The sequence below is a fragment of the Ambystoma mexicanum genome, chromosome 10, assembly GCF_040938575.1.
Source record: "Ambystoma mexicanum isolate Mex_15411 chromosome 10, UKY_AmexF1_1, whole genome shotgun sequence".
NCBI lineage: Eukaryota > Metazoa > Chordata > Amphibia > Caudata > Ambystomatidae > Ambystoma > Ambystoma mexicanum.
The window spans coordinates 530,435,870-530,449,139 of NC_090932.1; the positions used below are offsets into that span (position 1 = coordinate 530,435,870).

A 13,270-nucleotide genomic window follows, 5' to 3' on the forward strand; every position below is an offset into this window, starting at 1 on the left:
GACATTTTTAAATGCAAATTATAGATGGAGTAAGTTCTAGAGCAAGTTACAGCAATGGGAACCATGTCTTACGGACCGGAACAAAGCAGCTTAAACTTGCTGGATTTTGGCTGAGCATTTATATATGGCATTGATGCATTAAGGTGCTCTGACAATTACCTGTGTCGTTAGGGCATCGACAGTGAGTACAGCTTTGTTGGGGTTTCGACCTGTGCCAGGAATGCACTGTGTAATCTCCCCATTCAGAAGGGAACCACAGGAAGCACCAAAGATGGATCCAGAGTACGAAGATGGCTCCAACCAGTCCCCTGGCTTGCGGACCTTACTAGAGGGCTGGGTATGGCTGGTAGTTGTGCTTAGGCTGTAGCAAGTCCACCCCTCTCCTGGGGAAAAAACAAAGAATGGCAGTAAGAGGACTGCTAACATTTTCTGACCAGGGATTCCACTATGCAGAGCAGAGGTCGAACCGATATAAGAATACATATGCAGAGGAGACAAGACCCTCTGCACAGAGGGAGAACTTAACTTACAGGAATCACGATACTGCATAATTCAAACTCAACAGTAGGGGTGTTTAAATACTGATATTCCTGGTGTAGAGTACAATACAGAAAGACAAAGAAAAGTCAGGGCATTCCCTTAAGGAATCAGAGTTGAGGGCTAAAAAAACATAGTACACGAGAAGAGCAAACCACAAACAAACAATGATTCTACAAAAAGAAGAGAAACTACATTTACCAGAAAGCAAAGATATGAAACAAGCAAGGATACCACCACCATGAAAAAGAGACAGTTTAAAGAGATTCCAAGCCCATTGCTGAATGAATACATCCAACAGTAAGACCTGGTGAACAAAACACCAGAGTTTCTAAATGTTGAGTTGGATTTGGAGAATCTGGCCTGGTGGACAGATTTTATGAGGCCAAACTAGTTATAGTAAACATGGGAACCAAGAGGATAGCCAAAACCCAATCAAGGTCAGCGGAGAGAAGTCAAGGCTTTTCTCAGGAGAGAATGACTGAGGCCAGGGCTCCACAATTGGGTCCACACAATAATTAAATTTAGACATAAAGGCACAAAAATACAGTATTTATTATAGGCCAAAATCAAACACTAAAAATGTAAACAAGCATTAAACAAGCAGTTGATAATATTGCACAACACCCATAGGTTTCAATATGCATTCAATGACTACGTTGATAAAGATAATTGATGAAGTAAGATGGAACCAAGTCACCAGAAATATGCCCTAGCTTCAGTAGTCCAATCCCCATAAAGAGTGGGGCAGTGTGCGCAAAAGTCACAAGGCTTCTCCACAGAATGTATCTGATGAAGGTAAAGTAATTGTGTTAGTGACATAATCAAGAGAAGAGATGCAACAAAGTTAACGTTAAGTAAAAAGGGGTTATCTTTCAGGTAAAGCTGCTCCAGAAAGCAGTGGAATAGAAGGATGCAAAGACTTGTTCTCAATGTTACCCTATGGAGGACAGGGGATACGAATGCTTTGCATTTACTAACCCCCTGACTCAGATTTTCTCGGAGGGCTGGATGGGTCAACAAGGGGAGCAGGGATGGGGGAGGTCAGTCACTGGAGGTTGGATTTCCTGCCGTTGCTTCCAATGAGAGGTGGCCAGGTGCTGCAGGTGCAAGGATTCTTCCGGCCGGGTCCAGGAGCAGAGTGCAACTCTTGATGGAGAAATTAAGAAGGAACCAATGCAGACCTCTTCTGGACACTTCAAAAGACAGGCGAAGGAGAGATCCAGCAACGAACACCGCACAGAGGCGATGGCAGGCGTCCTTCCAGTCACGGTTGAAGACCTTCCAGAGCAGGATCCCTCGATGTTGGGAAGAGACTTACACCACACGCTGGCAACGAGCGGAGTTACAGCTACTAATTCGGAAAACCGACTTTTCTAGCGAGGTAGCCCACTCGAGAGCTGGTCAGTCGACTGTGTAGTCCAGCGACACTTGAAAAGGTTCAGGACAGCCGGTTCCCCAAGAACACGCTGAGACTAGTTGGTCGAACTAGTCCAGGAGTTGAAACACCACTAAGGACTTTGCAAATTAGGTAACACAACAGGGCTTCACCAGGCTAGAGGCAGCAAGGGATGCCGGACCTCTTGAGGAGTCTTTGGATCTTTAGTCAGCTACTCTTCTACACAGGATTCTTGGCTTCAACGCTGATCTCAAACAATGGCTGCAGGAGGAGTCTTCTTATCCAAAATCCAGCCTGGAAGTAAGTCCAAGCCCACCAATAGTAAGGATCTGTACCATTCAAACAGCAAGCTGTTGTCCAATCAGAGACCACTGTTGGTTTCACTCATGTCCCACAGCCAAACTTTTGGACGCCATGTATGTAGAGTGGGACCAGACAGTCCCACCCCCTTCATGAGCGCCACACACAAAAGGCATTACTAGCCCATGAAAGCTGGGGCTTTTCCGGGTAAGTGCATGACTTTATATGGGATTTTCTGACATGGCAAACAACAATATGGCAAAATAACAAGTAAATACCTTGTGGTGTGGTCACTTTAGGGCACTAGCCACATTTAGTAGCCATACATGATAAATGTGAATGTGCACACTAGAAACAATATTAAAAAAGTTAAACGGATCTGCTGCCACCAGCTTGTCTTTAGGCACAAAGTAACCAAAAATCCCAAGTGTAAAAGACTAGGGTGATACAAAAGTGTTCCTGTTGCAAAGCATTGTAAGTTGCTGTGTGCAAGGTTAAAAAGACAAACAGAAAACCGTTTGCCCATTACTGCTAGTCTGAAGGACTGATCAGTTTCCCCATAAAAAAATTAGCAAAAGGCCAGGTGAGTCAAATTGAAGGCTACACTTCTGTGTAAAGTTAGGACGGTGCAAAAACAAAAGAAGAGTTTGGTTTTGGGGTCCATAGAACTATGGCGGAAAAGTTGCTAAAAGAGAAATCTGTTCTAACTAAACAGACAGGGATTGACTAAACGAAGGGGTGGAAGATCTCAAAGTCATGTAGGTAGGAATACTACTGACAGCAGGCCTCCGTCATAGCTGGAATCATTATGTATCTGCGGCGTGCCCATTGTGTGGAAATGTGAATGAAAACAGTTCATTTTCTCAATTAATTATTTTTATTAGTATTTGCAATACAACAATAACAAACAACAATATAAAGAATTACATACTTCAAATCCATTGAAGAATGTCTGCTCCTAGTTCCTGTTTTTGATCTCCCAATGCCTTTTCCCACATTCCCGTTTCTGCCCTAGACCATTTTCTTACATCTTCCCACCATCCATCTATACTCGGCTCCTTAGCAGCTTTCCATTGCATGGCTATGCTTCGTTTGACTAGTATATATATTTGGTCTTTAATCTTCCCCAGGGACTAATGCTTCGTGCTTTTCTTAAACAGGCCTAGCAAACATGCATCGGGGGATTGAATACCTAGGTTAATACTACCTTGAGCTACTTTGCCTGCCACCTCTTTCCAAAAAACCTGCACCACCCGACATTCCCAGAACATATGCATCAATCCTGCATTCTCCTCTTTGCATTTGGGACATAACTGCTTAGTCACCCCTTTGAATTTTGCTATTGCAGTTGGTGTTAGATATGCCCTTAGTGTGATGTAGGGTTGAATTAGCTGCAGCCTGGCGTTCCTAAAAACCTTATGGTATAGGACTATACTTTGCCACTCTTTGTCCTCAAACTTTCTCCCGAACTCTTCCTCCAACTTTCCTCTGCATTTCAATTGGACTCTCGAGGCGCGATCAATAAATACCTCATACATTCTGGTAATTCTCAGCATATAGTCTCCTCCGTGACAGCTACCCACCTATTTTTAATTGCACTTATCATGGTCCTGTGTAATAGGAACTGTCCCTTATGTATACTTGTGGCCTCTTGTAATTCAGTGAAATCTAACAGCCTATTTTCGTTCCTCAGATCCCTCATCGTCGCAATCCCACAAGACTACCATTGTTCCCTTACTCTCGTTCTATATCCATGCATATTCTCCATTACTGCTGCTAAGGGTGTCTGTGGTGATATTAGGTCTCCAAGACCCATGGTTCTGCATGTCCTCCACTATATCTGTATTCCCATCTGCAGTAAATAAGGGTGGCTATACTGTCCTCACGGGGGAGGCCAAATCAAGTCTCTGTAGGATAATTGTATCTCCAGTTGGGTCATCCGCCATCCATTGCACTACATATTGTAACTGGCACGCCAGAAAGTATCATTCAATATTCTGAATCTTCATCCCTCCTTCCGCATAGGGCCTCTGTAGTACATCAAGTGCAACTCAATGCTAAGCCCCTCCATGTTTTGTCTAGTTCTAGGATGAATTTCCTAGGGCTGTTGTATGGGACATTTCCAAAGCAGTGCATAAGTCTCCACATTGCCACCATTTTGTTTTTAAAATATATATTTTTTTTATCAACTTTATTTCGGTTACAGCATGGCCCTAAAAAGTTTGTTACCAGGCGCGCTGGGAATTTGCTATGGTAGTCCAACACTGGAGCCCAGCAATCGGCGAAGCGGTGAAGGGCCCCCTCTTTCGCTGCTGTGACTTTCTCAGCCACTAGTATTTCCCAGACTTTTATCCACCAGAGGGGTAGTATGGGGCCTTCTGGCGTTTTCCACTTGCGGGCCACTGTGATCTTGGCTGCTAATAGTAGCTGTGTCAGCAATTTAGCGGAGCGTCCTATTTTCGGGTAGCAGTCCGGGCTTGCTACTCCTAGGAGAATCACCTCTGGGTTCATCGGCAGTCTGTGTTGGGTAATGTCCTCGATGATTTGTATGATCCCCTTCCAGAAGGCCTGCACCGTTGGGCAACCCAACCACATATGGAAGAAGGGCCCCCGCTCGCCACAGCATCTCCAACAGCTTGGGTCAAGGGATACGTTACAATGATGTAGGCGCACTGGGGAGAGGTACCAGCGATCGAGGAGTTTGAGGGCGCATTCTTTATTCGTAACGCATCTGGAGGTTGAGTTGATCCATGTCCATATCTCCACACATGTCTATTCCTCGAAGGGGTATCCCAGGTCCACCTCCCATCAGGCCATGTACGGGGGCCTGACCTCCAATATATCCTCCTGGAGGAGGCAGTACAGCTTAGTGATCCGCCCTCGATGTGTGTCTTCCTCCAATGCATGTTCAAGGGGGTGCAGGTCACGGGTTGCCCTCTGACGAACTGTCGGTTGCGAGATCCAATGGCGTAGTTGAGCGTATGTGAACCTCTCTCACTCTCCCTCTCTCTGTTACCTGGAGGCGGTCCTTGCATTCCTCGAAAGCTAAGTGGGGTGTTGCCCTCGTAGAGTTGCGAAAGGGAGCGGAGGCCTCCAGCGATCCATCGGCTGAAATTTGATGCAACCATCCCTGGGGAGGAAACCGGATTCCAGAAGATCGGGGAGAGCGGGCCCAAGCCTTTAGGCAGCTTCTTCCTTCGTCGGGTCCATGCCCATGCCTCAAGGGTTGCTTTGGTAGCTGTTAGCATCCGTGGTCTGCGGCTCCGGAGGGCTCCGGGGGGGTGCAGTAGGGAGCGTAGCTGCGGTTGACAATTGGCTTGCTTGATCTGGGCTCACTTCAGGGTGGGGGGGGGGCTTCTTGTTCCGTCCAGGAGGAGGCTCTCGCTAGTTGGGCTGCCAGGAAGTAGTTTGTGATGTTGGGTAGCCCTAGGCCGCCCCATTTAGCTGCCAGTCATGACTTTCAATGGTATTCTGGCCCTGCGACCCTTCCAAGCAAATTTTGCTAGCTTCTTTTGCAGTTGCTCCAGGGCTTGTTTTGGAGGGGGACACTGGGAGAGCAGAGCATAGGTACAGCAATCTGGGGAGGAAGTTCATCTTGCATGCTGTGACTCGTCCCAGCAGGGAGATTTCTTGGCTGTCCCAGCGTATCCCTAAGTATGCTGTTGAGTCAGAGCTCCATGTCAAAGGGCAGAGTGCTTGAAGGGTAGCTAAGTGGGGGGGGGGGGCCCAAAATGATACTCAGTGCCTCCGATTTGGAGTAGTTCACCCGAAATTCCGCTACTTGTTCAAATGCCATCAGTTCATTTAGAACGGCGGGTAATGAAGCCTGACAGTTTGTGATGGAGATCATTACATCGTCGGCATTGCTCGTGACCTCTGACATAAAGTTGTGGAACTCTGTCTTGATATCACCTAGGAGGGCTTGGATATCGTCCTTTGTGGTCCACAGCCCCTGAGGTCTCATGGGTGATGGGGGTCGAATCGGAGAGGGGTCCGGTTGTTTAAATGTGTCCTTCAACTGCAGCAGGTTAGCTATGTCCGCTGATTTTGGGCCCTTCTGCTTGGACATTTGGGCGTCTGAGTAGCTGACCAGTCACGTGGGTGTCTCTTGGAGGTTTTGGCTGAGGGCGGTTCTTCGTGCAATGGGGCAGAAGCAGAGCGGATCCCCCTCCTCCCCCAGCCAGGGGCTCTGGTTTCGGTGAGGCAGTATGTTGGGGGGCTCCCCGGTGAGTTAATGGGGGGTACCTGGTCCCAGAGGGTGGGAGGTTTGGCCCCCTTTGCGGTGGATGGACTGCTGGACAGGCCACTTGCCGCTTGAACGTTATGTCTATGGTGGGGGGGGGGCAGGCCGTTTCGCGGGCTAGGCTGGTTCAGGCTGGGACGATGGGCCAGGGCCTGGGTCCTCTCTTCAGTTGGTAGCGGTGGGGTGTAGTGGAGTGAGAGCTCCCCAATTTTACCTCAGATCCAAAGGAACCTAGGTGAAGGTGGTCTCAGGGGGGCCGCCACCTCAGACGAATACGGAACCCCCACACACCCGGCAGCAGGTTGGAATGCTGGGCCAGGTGTGGCTCCCCAGGGGCAGCTGCGGCTGAGTGGTTAGTGTTGGCGGGGTGATGGGGCTCTCGGCCTGGTAAGCTGGTGGAGAGGGGGGGCTCCAGCTGCAGTTGAGTCTGTGGTAGTTGAGGGGGGGATAATGAAGGCCTCCCCAAGGCGACTCCGGGCTACGGTGGCACCAGGACAGAAATGATCCGGTGAGCGCTGGGTGAGGAAGTGCAGGGCACCCACGCAGGTCCCCTCAGGGCGCGGGGTTCCTGCAGCTCCCCCTCGTCGCTTGCAGTCCTCGTAGGGCTCTCCGGCTGCAGGGCGCTGGGCTTAGTCGGAGGGGGGATGGCCGCAGCCTCCCACTGAGTGTTAAAGCGGCCTGGGGTTACCTCAGCTGTGGTCCCGGTTTGTGAGCCGGGAGGGGCTGGAGAGTCAGTGTAGGCAGAGGGACGTTTCTGAGGCGAATCTCAGAGGACCTCAGCTCTCCGGCCCTGCGTCTTCACAGAGTCGCCATTTTGGGCGCTGGGTCTGGGCCCAGGGAGGGCTTCAGCGAACAGGGGCTTCCCAGCTCCGATTCACGCCCAGAGTCGGGCTACAGGCTCCTGAAATGTTCCGCTGATGAGCAAGCCGTCTCCATGCCGGGAGTCAGGCTAAAGAATGGGCATTATATGGCGGAAAGCTGGCCGTCCCACGGAGCTCTTAGAGAGGCGTCCGCCTCGTCGGAGCCTCAAGCCACACCCCTCCAATGCCACAATTTTTAATAGTGCTGCTCTTCCCGCCATTGACAGGGGTAGTTTGCTCCAAAACTCCATTGATTTAACCAAGCCCTCCTTAGCCTGAACTGTGTTAGTTTCATGTTCTAGCTTAGGATCATGGTGCATGTTCAGCCCTAGATACCTGAAGGAGTTCTTTCTCCATAGCAGGGGCAGGACTGGCAAGTCTGCTTCTCTATCCGCCATCCTCGCTAGTGGAAATAGACATGATTTACCTTTATTTATTCGGATCCCCGTCAGTGTACCAAAGTTATCCAACGCTGGTGCGCTGCTGTTTTTACTGGAATTACCTGTGCCTGAACGTTCGTTTGGTGAATCACATCCTTCCAGCATTGCGAGCTGTCTAGGGGCTCTTGCTGGCATACGCCCGCTTCCTGGAGGAGGCGGAGCTCACTCTTGACACGTGACTTATCACGTGACTATTCTCCACTACAAAGCACAGAGGAAACCACCCTTGCGGCGTTAAGCCCGACGGCGAAAAGCCCATTGGCTGTTGTGCGGCTGTTTGGCGGCACAATCAGAAGGGAGACTGCAGTGTATAGTCACTTTGATCCCTGAGGCTCCACTCCAACAATCGTTTTAACACTTGTTACGTTCCGGTTAGTTCTGAAAATACTGTAATATATCATACTGCTAGATCACGGAGATCTCATGATTTTATAACTAGCGCTGGTGAGCGTGGGTGAGGTTCCATTTTTTTTGGTAAATTGTTGACATTTTATTATAAAGTGTTAGGTGTTGCTCACCACACACCGGGCTAATTGGTATTTTATCAAAATTTGAGTGTAAAGCTAGATTAGTCTTTATTGATCCTTGTCTTATTCCAACAAAGCTGAAAACCCTGTCTCTTCATTAATATATTGCATCTGTGCTATTTTTATTATTTTTACTATGGCTAATGGATTGCGCAGCGGGCGGTGCATGGGGGCAATATTGAAAGCTGGTACTGAAACTAATACTGATCTTTTAGACCACAAAGGAACTATTTCTGACAATGAGCTACTCGATAATGACACTCCAGTTGGGGTAGCTAACGACGATAATTTGAATCATACTGATACTCCAACACGTACTACTTATGTGGCCCAGATTCATGCCAATCCTACTCCTACTTCGTCCAATTCCATAAAAGACGAAGTAAATATTGATCTTAGGGTGGGTTTGGGGAGTTGCATAACCCCACTGCTACCTTGCACTTTTAATGAAGACCCGTTTAGAATAACTATGAAGAAAATGGCTGAATTAGATGAACAGGTCAATCAATCTATTGAAATGATGACCCCACTGGTTCACAGATCATCTAACAGGGCTATTTTTAAATCAACCTATAGCAAGGGCTTTACAAAAACTGATAATGAAATAACACGTGAAGGAAGCTCTGAAGGGAGCTCGCATGCTCTATATTGTACTCTCCCGAGCAACTCAAAGATCAAAGAAGGTTTATAAATGACGATCCTGAGGGTAATATATCAGAGAGGTGTAGTGTTGAACTTCAATCTCCTAGCCCCCTTCCAGTGATCACAAAAATACTAGATCTTCTTGACAAGGGCCATGAACTTACCCACTTGGAATTAAAAGAACTAAAGGCAATTATGCATTATTTCTGTGCCAAGATGGATAAAATTGAGGGCTTCATAACTGCAATTGATACCCTGAGATCTTTGCAATATGAAACAGGTGGCCAAAGATCAAGGGTAGTTACGAATGAGTGTCATGAGAAAAGCACGCAATGTTTGCTACCTGCTAACCTAGAATGTAACAATTCTGGACAATCACATGGGGTATCATCTGAGCTATTGAAGTGTAATTGCAAGAACGATCTGAGTGAGATTAAATCATCGATAACCGCATTAAACGATATTATAGTTTCTCATCTATTTAACAAAGCACGCCCTTCTGATATGCTGCGAAGTCCTATTACTGAAGTTCCGATTCAAGATCCGCCCGCTAGTCCTTCTGTCTTATTGGATGAAATTGAAAAACAAAAAAACACGGAAACTGAAAATACTCACACCGAAACAACTCCAACCTTTATGTCTCGCCGGGCAAAAAGGATGCACATGCGTGCTGTGAAAAGACTTGCTAAAAGAAAGAGGGAAGCGAAGATCATTAAATCAACTTCAATCCTAGAAATTGCAGATGAGGAGCATATCAACTTGGAGGAGTTGTCGAAAGAGAGCCAATATGCCCTCGCATCTGCTACTGAAGTAGAAGTGGAAAAAGGAGGAGGAGATTTAGGCACCCCTTCACTACTGAACGATGACGTACACACCAACACGGGAATCATAAAAACTAGTACTTCACAATTGGCAAAATCAAAATCTCAAAAAACCTCAATTTCCAAAACTGTGTTACATCAAAAAATACCTATGATTATTACAAAAGATCACTCAACTCAGCAAAATGAAACCGTAAAGTCTAACACAGTTTTCATTACTCAAAACTCGGCAAAAGCCACTTTAAGTGAATATTTCCCTATAGTAGGCAGATGCTGTACCTCAAAAAATCAAACAAAACAACAAGATGAAGCAATCTGCACCTCCCCAAAAACTCCTATGAGGAAATCCTATAGCGAGATATGTAGCAATGTCCCGAATGATCGTACACATGTAAACAATATGTGCACAGTGAGTAATGAAACACAATTAGAAGTAGCAAATAGAAATAGTAATAAAATGAATGTAACATGTGATGGTTCAATAAGGTGTGAAAATTGTTTATTCGATAAAAAGAGAAATGTAGTGATGCTAAATGGCCCAGGCAAAAAAGCGGGAATTGCTGAGACACCTCTCAGGACCCAGCCTGGGAATTTACCAATTAATGAAGTAAATAATGTGGATGCCCCCTTTGCACCGAGTTACATATCTATTCATGGTCCGCCTTTAAGAGGGTCTTTATCTGACAAACAAACTAACATGAATAAAGAATACGATCACTCCGATAGCAAGAGCGCATCTTTACTTGAGTTGAATCCCCGCGTGGCTACTAGGGCATCTTCACTGGTTACAACATTAACAAATACACGAAAAAATACACCTCTAACTGGGCATCAAGATAGGGGATTGGAAACACAGTACATTATTGGATTTGAGAGGGATGAAAGGATATTGGCGGATAATCGCATTAATCGATCCTTTATATTCTCCGAATTCTCAAAAATACCTCAATAGAGAATAATCAAATCCGAAGATATTACAAGGGTTTCCTTGGCAAGTGTAAATAATCACAGGGCAATATGTTATCTTACCTCTGAGGCTATTATGAAATTTATCTGGTCTAACCATGAGGAAATAAAAAAGGAGGGTTTGACGCTGTTTATGTTTGACTCTGAGTCGGAGGCTTTAATATTTCTGGAAACACCGGCTAAGGGCATTGAAAAGATAGAAGAAGCAGGTAGGCCTCATTCACAATTTGTAGCAGGGTTGGATGGTGGCATGTTGGAAATTTTGAAATTTGCAGCCAATACAAAAGGGCTGCCATGGCTGGAACCTATGCTTTCGTCAATTTTATGTCCAAAATTGCCCTCCCCTACTAAATAGCTATGCAATGATACGAATATGCAAATTATATCTTGGAATTCTTGCGGACATGTGAACTTAATGAAGTGGCACTCTGCTTTAACTCCCGTAGATCTACCTACAATAATAATGATACAAGAAACGATGAAAACTGAGCCATTCGTAATTCCTGGGTATTTAACTTTTACCTCACCTGCAAGAAGATCTTTGCTAGGACGTCCATCTGGGGGTCTTTTGGTTGGAGTTAAGATATCCTTGCAGGCTCAAGCGGAATTAACTTGGGTATCTGCCAGTATTCTGGGGATTCATCTTTCAATACCCTCATTTAGTTATTCCTCACTTATGATAATCACCCTATATTGGAATCCAGCTGGCTTACCAGTCGACGAGATGTTGGATGAATTGGACGCATGCTTATTATACATATCTGGTAGATACCGGACTTGTGAAATCATTATAGGTGGTGACTAATTGCGATTGTAGAGATTTGACTGAAACCCACAAATTTAAATCATCCACTCTTTCCTATAGTAGAGGAGCTAAATTTAGAGAACTCCTCACAGAGTGGGATATGGATTTAATGGTAAGAAATGGCATGAATCTACGAAATACATGGCCAAGAGGTACGTTGCACTCAATGATAGATTATATATTTGTATCTCACAATCTTATCATGCATATGGCTCCCCTAGTAATAGGACAGATTGAGATAGGATTTCACGCTCAACTTTCTACCTTCTGTCAACTGAAATGTCATTCGCTGATGCCAAATATTACCTTGGCAGTGGTCGAAATTGATCGTCCCCTGCATTCCATTAGATGGAATCGAGGGATCTGCAATTTTGTCGTTAAACAAATTTCCTCTGTGATTGAGAGGATCAGACATGCAGGGGGAAATTATGAATATATATTGCGCATGCACTATCCTGATATAGTTGCCACAGCACTCGAGCGACTTGGTAAAATACAAAGTAATGTGCAACATCCACACTTATATGATCATACATGCAAATTATTAAAAAGGGAGAATAGGGCATTGAGATCTTTAAAGAGAAGCAACTTGGGCATCGAAGACAGCAAGGCAAGGAGGAATAGGATATTATCAGCCTACAAACAATTTGAAATCTGCTCGTATTTCAAGATACAATGACGCAAATTGCACATTAATTCGAGCCATTCTGGCTCATGACACACGAGTAATTTGGCGCACCTTGAAAGCTAATAATAAATGTGTGGCATTATATTCGCTTAACTGTATTCCTGAGCAGACTTGGCAAACATTCATAAAGACTAAATACCGACAGCCTTGTAGTTTTCGCTTTGTCCCAGATGTTTCTCTTGAATACTCTGAAATCCCAAGGCTGAAGTGGGACTGTATTGATATTATGTGGGCAATCTCCAGGTTGACATACTCAAAAGCTGCAGGACCAGATGGTCTCCCCCCATGTCTTTATAAGGCGGATCCAGTGCTGTGGTCTGGCATTATAAACCATAAGTTCAACTCTATCATTAGGTCTGGGGAAATTCCACCCTCATGGTTAACTGCTAATATTGTACCCATATTTAAAAAGGGTGATCCATCTCTCCCGGAAAATTATCGTCCAATATCTTTAATTGATACTGAGGCTAAGATTTTCTCTATCCTTCTCTTAAACGAATTGGAGAAAGTAATTGCGGCGAATGACATGTACTCGAAATATCAAACTGGATTTAGGAAGAGCATGAGTACAACCTTAAATGCTTTTATCATGTCGCATGTCATCTCGGGAGTAAAAGAAAAAAATTCCAATCCTGTTTATATAGCAATGATCGATACGAGTTCAGCTTTTGATACGGTGGTCCGCAATTTATTGTGGAAGAAAATGTTGAAAATAGGGATTCCAACTGTGCTGATGTACTGGATCATTAAGTTGCACACGAATACTTCCTATAGAATAAGAATCTCTCCGGAAGGTGGGACTACTCCCCCCCATATGTACAAAAATTGGTGTAAAACAGGGTTGTAATCTGGCGGCCACCTTATTTAACTTATATCTTTCTGATATGGGTGAAAATTGGGAAAAAGGGAATTTGTTTTCGGTTAAAGTGGGGAGTATTCATCTGAAATGGATTGCATTCGCTGATGATGATATCTTGTTTGACCCTACTCCGGTAGGACTTCAAACTAAACTCTCATTATTTGAGACTTTTGCAAAAGCTAA

The 13,270-nt window shown here is 45.4% G+C and overlaps 1 protein-coding gene across 6 annotated transcripts in view; it reads right to left on the reverse strand.

Annotated features, from left to right (window-relative positions):
- The window catches only part of PASK (PAS domain containing serine/threonine kinase), a 2,072,978-nt gene that overhangs the window by 1,734,071 nt on the left and 325,637 nt on the right, over positions 1 to 13,270 (reverse strand). For all 6 annotated transcript variants that reach the window (XM_069618098.1, XM_069618099.1, XM_069618096.1 and 3 more), the window contains one exon: positions 160 to 383. In XM_069618098.1, coding sequence (XP_069474199.1) covers positions 160 to 383 — 224 coding nt within the window. The remainder of the gene's footprint in view (positions 1 to 159; positions 384 to 13,270) is intronic.